Source organism: Sminthopsis crassicaudata, chromosome 6, assembly GCF_048593235.1.
Source record: "Sminthopsis crassicaudata isolate SCR6 chromosome 6, ASM4859323v1, whole genome shotgun sequence".
Lineage (NCBI taxonomy): Eukaryota > Metazoa > Chordata > Mammalia > Dasyuromorphia > Dasyuridae > Sminthopsis > Sminthopsis crassicaudata.
In genome coordinates, this window is record NC_133622.1 from 141,419,159 (window position 1) to 141,440,677 (window position 21,519).

Genomic DNA, 21,519 nt, shown 5'->3' on the forward strand with positions numbered 1-21,519 from the left:
CAATTCCAGGAACAATTTACTTTCTATCGAAAAAACTGTCTGGATCCCCTTAGCAACTAGTAACCTCCTAATCACCTTTTATCTAATTTTTATATACCTATAGAAAAATATCCTTGAGGGCTAAATGGCTAAATGGTGGATTCCAGAATCGTGAAGATTCATTTCCCTGAGGCCCAATCGAGGTTCCGACTCTTATTAGCTATGTGACCCTAGGCAAGTCACTTAACTCTGTTTACTTTAATTTCCTCATTTACAAAATGAGGTGGAATAGGAAAGGGTAAATTGCTCCAATACCTTCGCTCACAAAACCCCAAATTGAGTCCCTAAGAAGACGGCCCAACTAAAAAAGACTACAACAAAAGCAAGGAAATGACGTGGGCATCTTGTTAGGTAGTGCAGTGGAAAGATGGCGGATCTGGAGTTGGGAAAATCTGAATTAAAATCCATTCTGAGAAATTTGTCAGCGGTGGGATACTGGAAACTCTTAATTTATTTGGCTCAGGTTTTTTGTTTGTTTGTTTTTTCTCAACAGTAAAATAGATCACCCCAGCTCTTTCCTAAGAAAACTGCAACAAACTCTAATGAAACCGCAGGATAACAAAAGGATAAACACTTGTCCCTTCCCTCCTTGCCCCACCCCTTAAAAACTGGGGGGGGGGGGGGAGAGGTCTCAGGAACATTGTTTCACTTTTTGCTTTATAACCTCCAGGGCTCAGTTAGTGCTTACTGATTATACTGATTGCAGAAACCATCCTCCTGCCTTTTCTCAGAGATTACTTCCAATTTATCAGCTACAATTTTTATTTAGGGAAGAGTCATTTTCTTGAGGGCAGGGATGGACTATTTCTTCACATTCCTAGCATAGAGGAGCCCTAGTGGCACATAATAGGTGTTTATTAACTGATAACTAGACAACATTCTTTCCATTTGTATCCCCGGCTCTTAGAACAACGCCTAGTCCCACATCAGATGGCAGGATTATGGATTTAGATTTAGAAGAGACCTTCAAGGTATGTCATGCCCTCACCTTAAAACCCTGTAGCTCAGACCTAAAATGATTTATTCAAGGTCCAACAATAGGTGCTTAAAGAGCACTTGACCCCGTGTTTTTGTTTTTGTTTTTTGGGGAGGAACACTGAAAAGCTAAGTGAGTTGATAAATTGACTTCAAGTCCAAGTAGAAAAGAAACAGGATTTTAAACTCAGTTGGGAAGACAAATGCTTGTAGTGTTACTAATTATCTTTTATAGATGAAGAAACCGATGTTCAGAGCAGTTCTGGGCCTCGGGGCCAAAAGAAGGCACCGTTCCTGAAGCTCTTTCCACAACTCCACACATTCAAGGATGGAGGAAAGCAGCCCTCATAAGGAGCATAATCCAAAGGGCTTTCCAGAAGAAGGGACGTGGGAATCCTCCCGCCCCAAACGCAGCACCCAAAGCAGCAATTGTCTGGGAGGGAGCAGCGCTTGCGCTGACCGTAGCTGAGACGGGGTGGAGTGTGTAGAGGGAAAGGGAGACGCGAAGCGGGGAAGGGAAGGGGAGGTAATAGAGTGTCATAGCAACAGCGCGCACTCCGGACTCTTTTCCGCTCGCGGTCGCGGGTGTAGGGGGACGCAAGGGCGGCGCGTTGCGTCATCAGGACGCGCACGCGGAGTTCCTCATCGCCTTCGCCGTTTGTTTAGGTCCCCTCCCGGCTGCCGTCGCCCATCTCCTTCGGTGTTTTAATCTCCCCATTCAGCTTTCTTTCCTCCCTCTTGAGGCTCCAAGACCCCACGTAGTGCGGTCCGAAAAGAAGGACACGGTCCCCGTGCCTCCCTCACCAGTTCCCCGACCTCCCCGGGCCAGCCTCCTGTAGGTCTTCTTGTTCCTGCCCTCTTCCTCTCGGCTGGGTTTGCGTTGCGTCAACTTCCGGGCGGGTCCCCGCCAGCCGCCGCCGGGCCTCTGCCGCTGCCGGGCCGAAGCCCCTTTGTGTACCCGCGGCTTTTCGTGGCGCGGGCCCGACACGTCCCGCGCGGGGCAGGGGGAGGTCAGGACGGGACTGACCGCGAGTTCGGCGGGCCTGCCTTGGCGAGAGTTGGAGCGGGGAGCGCGGTGGCGGGAGCCCGCGGGGCCCGTGGTGCACTGGGGTCAGCGAGCGCGTGCTGCCGGGGAGGGTGATGAAAAGAGGTGTGCCGTCCCCTCCCTCGCTCCCCTATCCCGGGCTAGGCCCCGGCGCGAGGCGGCTGCGGCGACTCCAACTCCGACCCTGCTACATCCCTCCCCCCCCCCCCCCCCCCCAAGCCTGCTGCCCATTGTCCCGCGCTCTGGGTTGGATTGCTGGGCCGCCCTCTGGGCTCTGGGTCTCACGGCCTCTTTGTGTTGTGGTGGTGGTTTTGTTCCCCATAGATTATCCGGGCCAGCTCCCACAGGGTGGTCGGTAGGTTTCCATCACCATGAGCCTCTTCAACCTGGACCGGTTCCGCTTTGAGAAGAGAAATAAAATTCAGGAACAACCCGAACCAGCCCCCCAGTTGCCTCCTCCTCCTCCTACCCCTCCACCTCCTTCTCAGGTTGAGCCTCCTTCACCCGTTTCCACTATTATTGAAGATGACGATCTTGAAGGGGGGAAAGGCAGCAGGCCAGGAACACCAGATTCAGATATAACAGAAAAAACAGGTGAGTCACACCGTTGCAAAATTATGTAATATGTTTGAAAGACTGGGATGATAAGCACAAGCCATTTTTTATTCCTTTTCACAATCACTTAATTGACCATAGTTCACTACATCGTAGACAAGGCCTTGCTGCCTTAGGAGTGGTATACATCTTCACATCTTTTCAGTCCACCATAGAAGGTGAAGGATAATTTCAGGATAATAATCAGGATAATCGCTAAGTCAGAATAATCGCAACTGAAGAAATCACCAGTAAAACAAGGGTATTCTTGGTTTTTGTATACTATTTAGGGTCACTTGAATATGGTGAATTTAAAGGAGCATTGAATCTGGAATCTTGAAAACTTGGGAATCTCATATACCTCTAATTTCTGAAACATTTTTTCTCATCTGCAAAATGGAAATAACAACACTGCAGAGATATACTTCCAGGAAAAATTCCATGGAGATGATGTTTAAGTTGTCACAATTTTGCACCTCAGCCTAGCTGTAATCTAGAAAGGACAGATAGTTCAGGTCCTAGAAACTCCTTCCTTCTAGACATCCTCTAGAATGCAGATGATATATAAAGTCCTTTGTTGAGTTTTTTAGGGGAAGTAAAAAATTTGGATAAAGATCTAACAATTTAGAGTTGTCTGAAAAGTGAGTAGTGAGTTATTGAACATGTTTTAGCAGCAAGTGGATAACATTTTGTTAAGAACATTGTAGAAGGGATTTCTAGTTTTGGTGAGAAGTGGTGAGATTTGGTGAGATTCTATCCTAACTCTTGATTCTATGATTATCAGCTTTTGGAGCAATACAGTTTAGAAAGGAGAAAGCCAGAAGTGGTTTAGTTTTTAGTCCGGATATAGATTGAATAGAAAGAAAAGAAAGAGATTACAGCTTTTTTTTAATTTACAAGAAACTTCATTTTGGTTAGAGTAATCTTCATATTGTACAGACCATTAATAATGCTCTCTGTCTCTTCAGTACTTTTCTTTCTCCCTTCTCCACTCCCCCCCAAGTGTCTTTGTAGTCAGTGGCACTCATTGAGTCTTCTTTGGGCAGCATTTAGGACTGAAGTTTTTAGTTTGTTTAAATTATCTTTTTAAGGGTTAGCTTAAGTGGTCCCATGAATGGAGCACCAGTCCTGAGGTCTGGAGGATCTGAATTCAAATTTGACCTCAGACACTAAATGCTTCCTAGCTGTCTGCTGTCTTGGGAGCCTATGATTGAGTAGATTTAGGTCCCCTGGTTCTTAGCTCCATTTATCTACTATTACTGCACTCACTGACAGAAGTTAACTACCTTACCTCCCATCCTAGCTCCTAATGGATGCTTTTTTTTTTTTTTTGGAAAAAAACAAACAAACAAACAAACAATTTTTTTTTAACTATGAAATGTTTGTCAGAAATGTTTCAGTGATTTCAACTTTACATTTCTTTGAAGATGGATATTGAAGGCAGTTGGTTAGCTTCATTTTTTAATGAATCTTTTCCCTTACTAGACTTATTAAGTTGTTCACTTTTCAGTTCAAGATTTATCTTCTGTTTGTTTTGTATAAAATACTGTACAGATTTTAAAAAGGACGACATTTCTATCCTGCAAGATGCTTACTATTAAGTGTTGTTGGAAGAGGTTTATATTATATCTGTTTTTGTTTGTTTGTTTGTTTGTTTGTTTGTTTTTTAAATAAGACTATTTACATATTTGATGGTAGTCTCAGATTCTGGAAGAGAATTTCTGAGAATTGTTGTAGCTCTTTCAGTAGAGGCTTGTTAATATGCTATAACAGGAAACACTAGTTTTGAAGTCAAAGGATCTGGGTCCAATCCTAATGCCATGTGACCTTGGTCAAGTCATTTCCCCATTTTGGCCTTAAGTTTACTGGTATATAAAATGAGGAGGTTAGACTAGAGTAGTGCTAAGACCCTTTCAAATTCTAAATGTCAGTATTGTGACTTTCACGTGGTTGACTGTCAGTGTATGAAACCAGATAATTTTGAGTTAGAGTGCTATATATTCCCTTCTTTCTCTCAGTCACCTATAAATGGAATGTTCTGCATCTAGAAGATTTGGGGGCATATTGTGTGACTATTGGGAAGTGACTAGCATAGTGTCACATAGTAAATTGTGATAAGGTCAGAATTTCAATATCATTGTTATGGGAAACTTCCTAGATGAGCAAACTCCTTCTACCAGTGCAGGTCAGTACCTTCTTTATACTGAGCTATGAAATGACTCGCACATGGTCACACAGCCAAGATATATTAGACTGGACTAGGGTTTCTTGGCTTTGAAGCTTGCTTTATCCATTAGACCACATTACTTAATTGTAGGATAAAATATTATCCTTGAGAATATGATAATAATATTTGATTCTTGCTGTTTGTTATCTATAGATGTTTTCTGTAATTTTTCCCTCCACATCAGGTTACCTCTTAATGATTCCAATATTATTTTTTTTCCAAAACTTTGAGTTTTCACTTCCTTAAATTCTCCAACTTCCATTTCTTCTCTACTTATCTCCCATCCTAGCTCCTAATTGATGTGGTTGATACACTGGGATGATCATGTCTGATGTCACCATCCCCCTAAACTGTTTTATGTCGAGGATATGGTACAATGCTATGGACTCAAATCCTGATGGTCCCACAATACCTTATTGTTCCCATGTTCTTGCTTCTTCCACAACTTAGAGTTTCTGATTTCCTTTGTTGTTTCTTTTGTTCTTGAAGGGGACCATGATTTCAGGGAAGTGATGCTGTGAAATACAAGTGAATTAGATTTAAGTGAGGGAGGATTGTGCAAGATCACCTGACTCACTTTTCCCTCCAGAGCCATCTGGGTCCATTGGCAAGATGCAGATCCAGACTACGAAAGATGACTCTGGAGGAAATGGGAGATCTTGGCCTTTTTAAGTTAGGGTCTTCAACTAGTCTTGGTTTGACTGAGGCTGTACCCATTCAGTGATTAAGGCTAGGTAACATTTGAGGCAAAGAATTTCCTCTTTCACCTAATCAAAAAAAGTAAAATTCAAATAATTAAATCTGAGAGGGAAAGACCCTCAGGGTTTCTGGTCAAAGCAGAAATGATTATTATTTACATTCAATCAAAGTCAAACAGGACCCTGATATACTTGATTGCCACCTTTTCTGTTTCCAGTTGTGCTTTCTGTATTTTCTTCTTCTGATAGCATTTGCTTTCTGATATTGCCTTATCCCCCAAAAGTTTTTCTCTGGGTTGCCATGTTCATCTCTTTGTGTGTCTCTTTTTTTTGTCTCTGTCTCTCTTTCCATATAGATGTGTATGTATATGTGTATATGTGTGTGTGTGTGTGTATATATATATATATATATATATATATATATATATATATATATATATATATATATATATATATATATACACACACACACACACACACATATACATATATAATGTACAATTAACATATGAGTGGTTTTATATATATATATTTTTTTTTTTTAATTTGTTTTCTCTACCACTAAAATTTCCTTGAGGCAGGAACTTGGGCTTTTGTTTTTGTATGCTCCATCACTTAGCACCAGGTACAATTTGACAAATGCTTGTTGATTGAGTTTTGTGACTAAAGGAAAATCATTTAACTTCTCTGGGTCTCAGTTTTCTTCTCTGTCCCGGGCCCTCTCCTTCTATACTATCTCACTGGGTGATTTTATCAGCTCCCTTGTTAGTTTATCATCTATATGAAGACTGATTCCTAGATCTCTAATTTTGAGCTCTAGTCTCATACCTTTCTGTGCCTTTTGAACTTCTCAAAGGCATCTCAAATTCAAATTCATCTTGTCTAAAATAGAACCAATTCACTTTCTTCCCAAATGTTCCTCTTATTCCTAGCTTTCCTACTGCTATTCAAAAGGGTACCACTAGCTTCTTGTTGAACACTTAGACCAGCAATCTCATCTTCAACTCTTTACTGACACCGCATATATCAAATCTGTTGTGAATTTTCTTGTCATTTCTAGTTTTGCAATATCTTCTTTCCCTTCACAGGGATCATGCCCTCTAACAACTACAGTTGTCTCAGGGTTCTGTTGTGGATCCTGTTCTCTTCTTCCTCTATACTTTATGATCTCACCAGATCCCTTAGATTTAATTGCCACATTAAGCCAATAATTCTCAAATATACTTTTCTTGTCCCAAGGCTCTCTGACCTCTAATCTCACATATCCAACTACCTTCCAGACACTTCAAACTGAGGTAAAAAATTTCTGCCTGGGTCTCCTGTCTCAAGTCCTTCTCCAGTTTTTGCTCTTAAAGTATTTTTCCTAAAATGAAGGTCTCTCCAATCAGTCAATAAGCATTTATTAAAACCAATTTCGAGGCAGAGAGAGAGGTGTTATAACAAGAATTGTCTCTGTTTAGTTACATAGAGTGAGGAGTTGAATAGGACAAGATGAGTAGAAGAGTTATGGTGACCTCAATAATGAGAATGTTTGGAAGAAGGATGGGTTTTGACCAAGAGTTGATAATAGTTATTTTGGACATAATGAATTTGAGATGGATGGAACATCTAGTTTGAAATGTCAGATAGGCAGTTGATATAAGATTAGAACTGGAAAGAGAAACTAAATTATAGAGTTGTGGTAGTCATACATAGAGATTGCTAATTAAACTCATGGAAACTGATGAGAGAGGTTAATAAGAGATCATGGGCAGGACAAAACCTTGATGGCATAACTACAGTTGAGGGTTGTGGTATGAATGATGATTCCAAAAAGATACTGAGAATAAGTCCTTAGGTAGATAAGAGGAAGAGACAAGAGCATATTACTCCCCAAACCTAGAGGAGGCAGTAGTCAGGAACATTAAGTACCATAGTAGACTATTGCAATTAGATATTTTGATAAGGTGAAATCAGCAGGCCATAGCAGCAGCTTGGGGATGGTAGATGAGAATAAAGAATGCAGGAACTTCCAGGTTGTAAACCTTCAAGAATGGGAAACTTGTTTTGCCCTCTATGGTAATAGGGAAGGTAGGAACAGGAGAGGGGTAGGGGGAAAAATAAGTTCTGTTTTGGACCTGTTCAGTTTAAGAGGTCTGCTTGACATTGAGGTCTTTTTTTGACCTCAGTTTGAAGTGTCTGGAAGGTAGTTGGATATGTGAGATTAGAGATCAGAGAGCCTTGGGACAAGAAAAGTATATTAGAGAATTATTGGCTTAGCGTGGCAATTAAATCTAAGGGATCTGGTGAGACCATCAAGTATAGAGGAAAAAGAGAACAGGATCCACAACAGAACCCTGAGACAACGTGGTTGTTAGAGGGCATGATCTAGATAAAGAGTAGGGAACCCCCAGAAGGGGCATTTTGTTGGAGAAGACAAGATGGAATAAGACTGCTTGAATAGGTAGCCTTGCTAAAGAGTAAGGACTCTTTATCATGTCAGACAGAGATGAAAGAAGAGTGGCAGAAGAAATAAAGGAAGAGGGAGCTTACAGTGAATGGCCTCAATTTTTTCTGTGAAATAAGAGGCAAGCCTATCAGCTGAGAAAGTTGGGGTTTGGAGCAGTCATGTTGGGTTTGAACAGATATGAAAATAGAATTATCTAGCAACAGTGAGGGTCCAACAAGGTTGTATAACTTAAAAATACTTCACTACTTTCAATAGCAAGCTCACTTGTTTTGTGAATTTATCTAGTTGAAGTGAATTTTTCTCCTCAAGTTTTGTTATAGTACTTTATCTCGTTCTTTTCTTTCCTTTGATCAAATTTAGCCTGTAAAGTCATAATTTTCACTTGCATGGTCTTGCCCATCAGAGATATTTAATGCGCAATTGAATGTTGTTATAAAGTTAATGTGTTTTATTGATTTAGCCAAGAGGAATGTTTTGAATCATGCTCAAACATGATGATAAATTTTTAAAAAATAATTTTCATCTATTCATTCATTCATTCATTCATTCATTTATTTATTTATTTGCTGAGGCACTTGAACAAGTGACTTGCTCAGGTCAGGAAGCTAGGAAGTGTTAAGTGTTTGAGGTCAGATTTGAACTGGGGTCCTCCTGACTTCAGGGATAGTGTTCTATCCACTGTGCCATCTAGCTGCCCCCAATAATCTTTTATTAATGTCTTTTTTATATCACTATAGATGTCTCCAATTCTCCCCCCACCCCCCCACCCCCCCTTTAGAATTTAGCAGATACATGGAAGGGATTCTATTCTAATCTATCAAAAACATACATTTTCTTTTTTCACATTATTGAGGTAGAAATGCTTCTGAAAAAAATGTTTTTTTGTCCTTGAAGTTAGTATAGATATGTAGGCCTATAAGATTATTTCTTATGGATATTATCTTTGGCTACAATTAGAGCAGATTTTTGTTAGATAAATAGAAGTGTCTACTTTCTGTGGTTCCTAGTCAGAGCAACTACACAGCATTGTTTTGTTCGTTCTTACTTTGAAAATTAGAAATGTCAAGTGATTTCAAGTGGCTTGAATCCTTATGTTGAATCCCCTTCTGTAATTTCTCCCACCGAGATTAACTGATTGCCAGGGCCATATGTACCAGTCTTCCCCAGCAGATAGACAAGAAAAGGAGACTTGCGTGCGTGTGCATGTGTGTGTCTGTGTGTGTGAATCTTTCTACATCTCTGCCTCTCTCTACTTGCCAATGGCAAGGCTGGCCATTTATATTTATTCTCATCTGGGATTACCTTGTGTTTAGCCTACTCAGCACTGCTGAGATGAGTCTGCAGAAGGGAAACACCTGGAGTTAGTGCTGCGGCTTAAGAAAAGGTCTAGCAAGAGGACACATTCCTCACCTTCTCAAGGAAACACCTGTAAGACACAACTCCTGCCTCAGAGGCCAAGCCCCTTTTTACCTCCTGGGTCCACCCTACCATCTGACATGGCATACATGGCAATTCTCAAAAGGAAATTCTCTAACACCCTTCTTCCTTAAGTGGTTGTTAAATATTAAAAGCCAGCCTTGTGTAGGAAGCCCTTTTCAGTGATTTTTCTGCACTATAACTTTTTTCCTTTAGTCTGATTTATCTCCCCTGGGATAGCTAAATGACATAGTGGTTATAAAGTCAGGAGGACATGAGTTAAAATGTGGCCTCTGATACTTAAATTTGTGACTCTGAACAACTCACATAACTGTCTGTTTTGTCATTTATAAAATGAGCTGGAGAAGGAAATGACAAACCATTCTAATATCTTTGCCAAGAAAACCCCAGAATTTTTCTTTTTGGGCTTAGGAGTTCGTTCTGCTCAGAATTTGGTTCTAACTGGTAAATGATGTTAGGAAAGTCAACCAAATGATAAGGTTTATACCTAAATAAAATTAGGATTAATTGAGGTCTAGTGGCAGGTTTGGGGTACTGGGAGTCAAGTGGAGCTCCCTTGCAACCCCTTTGGATTCGGTACAAGGATACAAAGTTAAATGCGGCAGTGAGAGTCCCCTGTAAATGAATTTACAGGCCCAAAAACCTAGATTGATAAAAAGAGGTTTATTGTAGGGTTTGGAAGTAAGGTTAAAGTCTGGTTAGTAAGAGGTTTAAATAGAGGAAGAAATACACCAAAAGCGGCGGCCAGAGAGTCTGTGATGCTGGCATGCTTCAACTCTCTGACTAGAGATGATTCCAGCTTGGTTCTTTTATTTGCTTGAAGGGGCATATGGGTGGAGTTGTAGATTGATTCCTCAAGGTCAGAACCCACCAGGTGGGGGTTGGGCTACCTGAGCAGATAGTGGGGGCTGAAATCTCAGATCGGATAGAGGCTGGGTGCCAATTTGTAATGTTCTGTTGTCTCAGAGACTGCCAATCGCTCTCTGGGAGGAGATCTTATGTCTCAACTCAATCTCTCAGCCGCCAACTCTGACCTAGAGTAGAGACTTCTCTCCTTGCTCAATGGTGTCTTCTTTTATCCTCCCAGAGAATGGGCGTGTGAGAACACAAGGGTTTATGGGAAGATTACTTCTACCAATGAACTTGCTCCTTTTAAACATTAAGCTCCTCCCCAGAAGTTCAAAGGGGTAAAACTCCCTTAAAAGGCCGGAACTAAAGAATTGTTAAGTACCGACTTAGCACTTAGTAAGAAGTAAGAACCTAATATCTCATCTCATTAGCACTTAGTAAGAACCTAATACTTTTCATTTCAGATTTTTAAATTTTCTTGAAAATACTGTTGATGCCATTCTGATTTTTTTTTTATGTACTTTAATCTTGATTACAAAACAAAAACATAAAATATTAATCTTGATCTGTTCAATGGACCGCTTAGACTGTGCTAAGTTTTATATTGATTTCATCTTTGAAAATGTATTTTTGTTTGCAGTTTTTTTCTGTGTCGAGATCTAGTAAATTACTTGAAAATGAATTAATCTAAGAAAGTAGATAAAATGATTTCTCACAGTTGTGAGACACCATTGCTTTTTTTGTGTTGGTCATTCACTAGTCTCAGTTATAGTTCTAATTTCCAGAATATAATAGAACTCTTCCTAACTTTCTTAATCTTTAAGATCAAGCAATGTCTTAATTTTAGAGTCTCAAACAAAAAAGACTTTTAATCTATCTTTATAGCTATATTCTAAGCTAGTCTGCAGTTCAGATACAACTGATTGGCTTCTTGTGATGGTTGTCTTCTGAATACATTGCCAAAAGAGAAAATGAGTGTCTTCTTTCATTTGGTATTGCCAAGCTGCCTGTGAAGATGCTATGATGAGGTTAATGGAGCTTAGAGAGTTGTGCCTTCTGGTCGGCACAGGTGCTTCATGAAGGTTCTTCATGAAAGCATGAACCCAAAATATTGAATGGCAAAAGGGAAATTTATTGTTGGATGAGAAGTCAACTTTGCTAGGAAGACTGACTTCCCAGTGGCAAAGTCCAAACGTAGGCTCTCATTGAGAAGAGAATGTCTTCACAGCGGGCGGGAGTCTTGGCAGGTATGTCAAAAAGGCAAAGCATACTATTTTGGACATTATGCAAAGAATGAGTGAACAGAAACCTATTTTATAAGCAGATCTTGGTGGGGAGCTGGGGGTATTTTGAGCTGATCAGACCAGGATCTCCCATTTGAATGAAATTACTTTGAAGGCTTTTTCCGCCAGAATTTGAATGGGGATCTGGCTATCAATGGGAGCTACGGTTGATTTGATTTAGAAAAGGCCAGCCAGGAGGATAAGCTCTCTCTCTCTTAGACTCCCTGAAGTCTGGGAGGCCAGGAATCAAAGGGCTCAGAATTTCAGAGATTTAATTTTACAGATGACAGTTTTTGTTTTTGGTTTTGTTTTGTTTTGTTTTTTTAACAGAGTTTACCCCCATCAGCCATATAAAAGAACTGGATCATAGAATGCTAGAATCTTAAATTTGGAAATAGCTTTAGCAGTTTCCAGCTAAGTTCCACTTCTTTTTTATTTATTGTTTAGGAATTTACACTAAATACTAAAGATCTGGTGACTTGCTTAAATCCAGTATTAGGATCCATCTTTTCCTATCCCAAAACTAGTACTTTTTCTTTTCTATTTCACTTCCTCCTTTGATATTCATTTGAACCACAATAGTGCTATAGGTGTGTCATCTTCTAGGTAGTCCTGGAGACACCCTACACTTTCGGTAATTTGCCTTTTGTGTTGTCACAGCTAGCCTACTCTCTAATGACTTAATAACTCTTTGTTTTTACTAAGCCCTGAGGGTTATTTAGCTCTTGGGATAGCTTGGTAGGGATGGGGTAAAAGGCTACCTGCAGCTAAACTTTGCTCTAGTTCAGGTATTTTGTTTTTCTGGCAGTCTGGTGTTTGTTGGGGGCAACTGGGAGGGATGTATCCAAGAACCTAGTAACACCAAAAATCCTGTTCCCCCAAAATGTTTTGAGGGTCTTTTTTTTTTTTTTTTTTTAAATAAAGTTTTCCTTTTAAGACTGGCTTATTTACCATTCTTCTTAATGGTCCTTCTTTATCTCCCTTTTGCATAGATAAGATACCCCTCCTCCTTTCCTCTTCCCACTTGTCTGTAACTTAAAAATTCCTGGCTGCTTTCAAGGCTCTGTTCAGCTGCCATCCTCAAAATGAAACTTTTCTTGATCTTGTCCCATCCAGATTGTCAGTGTGCTCTCCCTCCCAAAATTACTTTGTATTTATTTTATCATGCTCCCCTTTCCCCCCATCTTCTGTGTGATACTCTCTATCCTTCCTCTCCCTCCTCCTTGCCTCTTTAGAAATCAGGTCCTAAAAAGAAGGAAGATTTCTCTTTGTTGGTTGTTATATCTACTTGCTGTGCATAAGTTGCAGGATATTAATGGCTATAAATGTTTATAGAATTGAATGTCAAATTTATGTAAATTATCTCTGAACAGTTCAGTTTATAAACTATTCACATATTGAGTTGGTTCATCATTTCTACACCTAGAAGTTTGCTCTAGTTTTTTTTGTTTGTTTTGTTGGTGGGGGCAGGGTGGAGATAATACAGAGTATAGAGAAAGGGAAAAGATGCTTTTCAATTATAGTACTACATTTATTTTTAACCAATTACATACATAAGAGGAGAGCTTTTGTGTAGGATTTATCTACATTTCTTGTACTTTGAGTAGACCAAGTTAAAATATTTTTATAATCTCATGTGGCCTCTCAGCACCTATTTTCAACATTGGAAAAACTACAAACCACAACTTAATTTTGACCCTTTTTTTCTCTTTCCCCCTACTTATTTTTTTTTCCTTTTTAAAAATTGAACTTTACAAAATAAAAAGCAGAATAGAAAAAGAAAATAAAACTAACATTGTTATTTGCTCAGCAAAACATCAAAGAAGATTCAAAATATAGAACCTTTTTTTTTTTTTTAAAGCAAATACTGATAATTCCTTGACTCTACTTGACTATACAGTTCTGAATGTCACTCATCTCAGATATTCAAATGAATCTGTAATCTCATTGATTATAGATTTCTTTTTATAATGTCTATAATAAGGATTTTGTAGGAATCTTCAGCAAACTCTAGTAACATAAGTTTTGAGATTCTCCATCTAGTCTAGGTTTGGAAAAATCACTCAAACTCCATTACAGAATGTGTGTTTCTTGAACTTCTAATAGTTGGTCAGATTGGGGTTTAGGCTAGAAGCAGGAAAAATACTTTATCATGGAAAGCACACTAGACTTGGAGTTAGAACTGAGTGTGAGTGTCTCTACTATTTGATGAGGCTTTTGGATCTGTATTAGGTTTGAACTAGGTTATCCTTCTAGGCTCCAACATTCTGTGATGCTGTGAAAATGAAGATTTATGTTGTGAATTGACCAATGTTAGAAAAATGTTTGAGCTGTGTGTGTGTGTGTGTGTGTGTGTGTGTGTGTGTGTGTGTGTGTGTGTGTGTGTGTGGTTTATAGGACAAAAAAGAAAGAATGACTTTTTCCTTTCTAAAATAAATGGACAAATCAAAAGAAAGACAAAAAAATAGTGACGAGGAGTAAACTGAGGTTCTACTCCTAGGTATGATTATCTCTCTCTCCTTCCCCAAAATAACCAACTGAGTGGGTTTGGCAGCAAATGAATTTGCTACTTAATGCTGTATGGAAACAAAGTCTTTATTGATAGTAAAGGCCTTCAGGAAGACCAGACTGCCTCCAAGGGGACATCAGTTGACGGGCATTGGCTAGTATACACCAAATGCAAAGATTTCATTTTTCAACCTTCCTTATATACATAACTAGAGTCATCAAAACAATGTTTGCACAGAGATATTATCCAAGAGGTTCCGGAAATATTTGTCAATAATACAAGAATTCTCTGTTGTTGTAAATAAGACAGGAATTTTCTTATTATTGTAAATAAGACAAGAATTTTCTGTTATCTTCTTCTGTCTCTCCCCAAAAAGGAATTTCAGATCATTAGAATGGGGCTGAAACCCAAGGTAGCTGGGGGCTGGGTACAGCCCAAACTGGCTCAGATACAGATCTTGTAAATCAAAGGCACAAGGAATCTTAAAGGGGTCTACGCCTGAATCAAATAACTCTCCATACAATACTGTGCTTATTATTGAATTTTTAAAAGAAAAATGCTTCCATTGTCTGGAAATTTAGGGGAAAAAAACCAATGTTCTCTACTCACTTCATGATATTTCATTTAGCATCAGTTTATATAAGTCTTTCTGGGCTTTTCTAAATTCAGCCTGCTCATCATTTCTTATAGAATAAAAATATTCTACTACACTCATATACCATAACTTATTCAACCATTCCCCAACTGAAGAGCATCCACTCAACTGTACAATATTAGGTAAGAGAAAACATATTTATAAGTTATAAAAAAGACTTTTATCATGACTGATGATCTAAATGTTTGTTACTTCAGTTTTCTTGTGAAATCAGTTTTAAAGAACCACTGCTATGGTGTTTAAAACCTTGATCTGTTCCAGAAGTCTCTTGATTCAAGCTTCAAAGTTTATTTATCTATCTCTTTCTCCTCTTCTAATGAAACTTTATTTTCCATTTCGTATATGTATGTATATATATATATGTGTGGGTATATATATATATATATATATATATATATATATATATATATATATATATATATATATACATATATATATATACATATATACTTTAGCTAAATTAGAGATTAAATAGAACTTTTTGGACCAGCCTGAAATCCTAACCACTATAATATTCAAAATAGCTGAGACTCAGAAATGAATTTTGGAATATAACCTATTTGTAAGATCCTATGTATTGGATTATATGGTAGGGAACTTCTGTATCCTGAACATTATAACTTAGCCTTTTCTTGATAACTCATGATTACCATTTTGAAAATGGGATACTGAGACTTGCTGCAGATGTTACTTGTAACTTGGTGGGACATAGCTGGCCATTATTCCTGTGCTTTGAATCCACATTGTTAGAGAATTTATTGGAATTAGCACAATTGTTGACTGGAGTAGGTACTTACTATCTTGTCATTTCTGAATAGTTTTATTAATTGGGTAAAGCTGTATAGGGAATTCAGAAATTCATTGGGAAAAGGAGACCATATGTACAAATATATATATATATATATATATAATATAGACCCATATATACAACAATATTGTGGAGGGAAAGAATTGGAAACTGAAGGGATACTTATCAGATGGGGAAATATCTCTGCAAATTGTGATATGATTGTGAGAAAATCCTAATGTACTATAAGAAATAATGAAAGGGACTGTTTAAGTTTTTTGTTTTTGTTTTTATTTTCGTTTTTGTTTTTATTTTTCCCATTAAAGTCATGTTGTGAAAGAAAACATAAGACTTCCTTCTTCCCCTCAAGAAAAATAAAGTTTAAAAACTATGCTTCAATCTGTATTCAGACAAAATCAGTTCTTTCTCTAGGTTTGGATAGCATTTTTCATCACAAGTCAGCCCTTCAGAGTTATCTTAGATCATTGTATTTTTGAGACTAGCCAAGTCATTTACAACTATATTGCTATATAATATTGCCATCCCTTTATACTTAGTACATTTCACTTTGCATGAGCTCATGGAAGTCTTCCCAAGTTTTTCTGAGAGCATCTTGCAGATAATTTTTTATAGAACAATAGTATTCCATCATAATTACATACCACAATTTTTTTAGTCGTTCCCTTATTGATGAACATCCCCTCAATATTCAATTCTTTAGTTCTGTAAAAGAGCTCCTATAAACATTTTTGTACATATAGGTCCTTGTCCTTTTTGCTTGTCTTTCCTCCCCTTTTTAGGGATATATTCTTAGTAGTGATTTTGCTAGATCAAAGGGTATACATGGTCTTTTATAGCCTAGTTCCTATAATATGGGGCATAGGTCCAAATTGCTCTACAGAATGATTGAATCAGTCCACAATTTCACAAGCAATGCATTTATGTCTCATTTTCCCCACATTCCCTCCAATATTTACCATTTTCCTTTTCTGGCCTTTTAGCCATTCTAATAAATATGAGGTAGTGCTTTAGAATTATTTTAATTTGCATTTTTCTAATCATTGGTGAGTTAGGAGTATTTTTTATATGGCAATGAATAGAATGAATTACTTTATCTCAACACTATTCATATGTTTTGGTCATTTATCAATTGAGGAATGACTCCTTTTATTTTTATAAATTTGAATCAGTTCTTTATTTATTTGAGAAATGAGACATCAGAAAAATTTGCTTCAAAATTCTTTTCACAGTTACTATTGCTAACTATTTCTCCTATTCTGTTCTTTCACTTTTCATCCTGTCCTTCCTCAAAAGTATTTTGCTTTGGACTACCCACTCTCCCAATCTGTCCTTCTTTCTATCACCTTTCCCCTTCTACTATCCTCTAGGGTAAGATAGATTTCTTTCTTTCTTTTTTAAATTAAGGCTTTTTATTTTCAAAATGTATACATAGGAGGCAGCTAGGTGGCACAGTGGATAGAGCACCAGCCCTGAATTCAGGAGGACCCGAGTTCAAATCTGGTCTCAGACACTTCCTAGCTGTGTGACCCTGGGCAAGTCACTTAACCCCAGCCTCAAAAAAATTAAAAAAAATAAAATAAAATAAAAATAAAAACCAAAGTGTGTACATAGATAATTTTCAACATTCACCTTGGCAAAACCTTGTGTTCCAAATTTTTTCCCTCACTTCCTCTCACCCCTCCCCTAGTAAGTATCCAATATATATTAGTAATCCAATATATATTAAACATGTACCATTCTTCTACATATATTTCCACAAATAGTAAGATAGACTCTTATTAATTAATTAATAATAATTATTCCCTCTTTGAGCCAGTTCTGATAAGAGTAAGATTCACTTACTTGCTCCCTTTCCCCAATATGAACTGGTACAAAATGAAGTAAGCAGAATCAGGAGAACAACATACAGGATAACAGCTCATCAATTGTTCTGATCAATATAAAGATTCTCATCAATTCCAGAGGAGTTAGGATGAAAAATGCCATCTACCTCTAGATAGAAAAACAGATGAACTGAATGCAGATTGAAGCATATTTTTTTTCTTTATTTTTCTTGCCTTTTTTCCCCTGTGACTTGACTCATTAGTAAAATATATTTTTCATAACTTCATATATATATATATATATGATGGATAAAATATTTCTTGCCTTCTCAGTTGGTTGGATATCTAAGATTATGTGATCTTGTGGTTCTCTTCCTTTGGGAATTTGGTAAAAAAGAGTTTAGAAACCTTAGTTTTGAAGTGAAATTTTGACATATATGAAGAGGGCGTGGGAGAAAGATTGGAGTTTTCATTGTAGTGAAGGAAGAATAAATAAGAACTAAGAATCTGGGAGACAGGAGATGTTGATGAGTGCTATAGTAGCAGGTGTGGGGACATTGTCTTATATCATAAGTACCAAGAAGTAGAAGAATGGTATGGAAATGGGAGAGTTTCAAGGGTAAATTTTGTGATTTTTGTTTACGGCCAAAAAAGTACTCTTTTGTTCTGATAATGCACAAGTTATGTAATTTCTATTTTAGTTGAGAAGTAACCAATTGAAGTTTGATAGATACTTTATTTTTTTCCCCACTTTAATAGTATTTTTTTCCCCAATTACAAATATAGTTTTCAACATTCATTTTTGTAAGATTCTGAGTTCTAAATTTTGTGCCCTTCCTCTTCCCCAAGACAGCAGACAATCTGATGTAATTATACATGTACAATCATTTTAAACATTTTTTTTAAAGATCATTTTAGTTATATTAAATTAAAAAGTTTTTTACAAACAAAACTAATGCAGAAAAGATTATAAGGGAAACAATAAACTTGGAAAACACTTTTACATCCAAAGGATCTGATAAAGGCCTCATTTCTAAAATATATATAGATTTTTTTTTTTTTTGCTGTGTCTTTCATTTTTTTCTTTTTTTTTTTTATTAATTTTATAATTATAACATTTTTTGACAGTACATATGCATAGGTAATTTTTTACAACATTATGCCTTGTTCTTTCTTCTGTTCCGAATTTTTCCCCTCCCTCCTTCTACCCCCTCCCCTAGATGGCAGGCATTCCCATACATATTAAATATGTTATAGTATATCCTAGGTACAAAATATATGTGCAGAACCGAATTTTGTTGTTGTTCTTGTTGCAAAGGAAGAATTGGATTCAGAAGGTAAAAATAACCTGGGGAGAAAAACAAAAAAAAAATGCTAACAGTTTACACTCATTTCCCAGTGTTCCTTCTCTGGGTGTAGATGATTCTGTCCATCATTGATCAGTTGGAATTGGATTAGCCCTTCTCTATGTTGAAGATATCCACTTCTGTCAGAATACATCCTCATATAGTATTATTGTTGAAGTGTATAATGATCTCCTAGTTCTGCTCATTTCACTCAGCGTCAGTTGATGTAAGTCTCTCCAAGCCTTTCTGTATTCATCATGTTGGTCATTTCTTACAGAACAATAATATTCCATAACATTCATATACCATAATTTACCCAACCATTCTCCAATTGATGGGCATCCATTCATTTTCCAGTTTCTAGCCACTACAAAAAGGGCTGCCACAAACATTTTGGCACATACAGATCCCTTTCCCCTCTTTATTTTTTTGGGGGGATATAAGCCCAGTAGTAGCACTGCTGGATCAAAGGGTATGCATAGTTTGATAACTTTTTGGGCATAATTCCAGATTGCTCTCCAGAATGGTTAGATTCTTTCACAACTCCACCAACAATGCATCAGTGTCCCAGTTAAACATGTTTTTGTATTAATGTTGTAAAAGAAAAATCTTCCCCTACGATACAGACCCAGTAGTAGCACTGCTGGATCAAAGGGTATACAGTTTTATAGCTGTATAAAGGGTATACAGTCCTGTAGGCATACTTCAAATTGCTCTCCAAAATGGTCAGATCACATACAAATATTTTAATCATTATTAAATAATAAATAGGTTCTTGGGGACTTGTAGAAATAGTCTTGCCCCCACTATTATATAAATGACAATATAGCCTCAGATATGTCAGGTGTCATACAAATAATTATTTAGAAGTTTGAGTGACTATATTGCCCTGCCTCATTTTGTTACAAATAGAAACATAAGCTTTGCAGTCTAAATTTCTTTAATAAATAATTTTCTTCATACAGAAGATTCCAGTGTACCAGAAACTCCGGAGCCTGAAAGAAAGTCTGGTGTATCATATTTCAAGAATCAAAAAGGTATACAGTTTATCGATCTGTCTTCTGACAGTGAAGATTTTGGCTCCCCAAATTGTTCCAATATAAATCAAGACGAAAAGTCTGGAAGAGAACCGGTGATTATAGTGTAAGTAGAATATTTTATTTCACAAATATGAAGCATTTGCATTCTATTTTAAAGTGACACTTCATGAATGGTGCTGTATTTGTCCTCTTTCCTCAGTAGTATTGTTTAGTTTGGCCATTTCTTTGGTTCAAGATAGACTTAGATCCAATTTCACTTCATTTATTTATTTAAGTAAAGACTACATTTCCCAATTTTGCCCAGTTTGCAAATACAGGGCCCTACTTGATGCATCCAATCCTCTTTTTTTTTTGCCGTGGCCAGTTCTTGCTTCCTATAACACAATGGTCCCCTATTCCTAGGGGCTTCATTATATTGATAACAAATTTAGTGAGAATGCTTCATCAGCTTAATCTGTTGCAGCACATATTTTCTGAGCTCAAGAGATTCCATTTTTAGCCACCAGATAGTTGGTACTCAGAGATACATTATAGTGCCTAGCTATAAGTTTTATTTTTTAGGGAAGTTTCATGCATGTAATGTCTAAAGACATTTAACTCCCTTATAAATAAATTTTGTATTTGGTTAGCTTGTACAGTTATAGATATTTACTTTACTTTGTGTGTAAAGTAAGTACAGTGATACAGAAGGTAGGCTTCATAAGCCAAATTGCTTTTCCTTTTCTTCCTCCTTCACTATACTTCTAATGAGCAGTTTTCAGAGGGAAAAGAAGATAAGGGAGAATCACTTTCTCATAGAAAATTTGAGGGGCAGCTAGGTGGTGCAGTGGATAGAGGCCAGCCTTGAATTCAGGAGGACCCTGGTTCTGGTCTCAGACACTTAACACTCCCTAGCTGTGTGACCCTGGGCAAGTCACTTAACCCCAGTCTCAAAAAAAAAAGAGAGAGAGAGAGAGAAAATTTGAATAGATTTTAATAATGTGTATATGTGGGGAATGTTGATTTATCCATTTAACTGTTAATTTATGAAAAAAAGTTACATTTCTAGTTAATGTAGACTGATTTTAATATTGGCAAAAAGGAAATTAAAAAAATATTTTATGGAATGCATTATAGGGAAAACTAATTTCTTCAATTGTTAGTACCTTCCCTTTCAAACTCTTCATTATTTTACATTTATTTATATTTAATTTTCTTTATATTATTTTCTGTATATCTATAATTATCCTTGTCTCCCCTTGGCATGTTTCATTGTGTCTCCAGCATAAAAAAAGTGACAACTGGCACATAGTAGTCCATTAATAAATATTTGTTTATTGCTTGAAGTAGCAATTTTAATGAATAGAAATGCCTTTTCTTCTGGAAATGTCAGTTCTGAGCAATCTGAAGATGAACAGACTGAAGAGTATACTAATATGACACAAAGAAATGATGATATCTCAGAATTGGAAGACCTTAAAGATGCAAAGCTTCAGACTTTGAAGGAACTATTTCCACAAGGAAGTGACAGTGATTTAATTAAGGTAACAATTACTTTTCTTGGGGGAGGGGAAAGGGAAGCTTCTTCCATGACTTTGAAGATGTTGCTAATTGGCTTTAAATATCTTACATGTGGAGAGGCAAGCACAGTAAAATTTATTACCTTTTTTGTTTTGGGCAAATATCATTGCATTGTGTAATAATGCTATCATGTATATATTATATCTTATTGTAACGTACAGTATAATACTGTAAAATAAATG

General features: G+C 37.2%; 1 protein-coding gene across 5 annotated transcripts in view; it reads left to right on the forward strand.

Moving 5' to 3' along the window:
• Positions 1–1,648: 1,648 nt before the first annotated feature.
• Positions 1,649–21,519, forward strand: part of SMARCAD1 (SNF2 related chromatin remodeling ATPase with DExD box 1) — an 83,299-nt gene continuing 63,428 nt past the window's right edge. The window contains exons 1-4 of one of the 5 annotated variants that reach the window (XM_074274538.1): positions 1,649–1,849; positions 2,384–2,653; positions 19,703–19,880; positions 21,150–21,300. In XM_074274538.1, coding sequence (XP_074130639.1) covers positions 2,431–2,653; positions 19,703–19,880; positions 21,150–21,300 — 552 coding nt within the window. In that variant the 5' untranslated portion in view covers positions 1,649–1,849; positions 2,384–2,430. Of the gene's footprint in view, positions 1,850–1,893; positions 2,654–19,702; positions 19,881–21,149; positions 21,301–21,519 lie in introns of those variants that run through there. The other 4 variants (XM_074274539.1, XM_074274540.1, XM_074274542.1 and 1 more) reach the window with 4 other exon arrangements.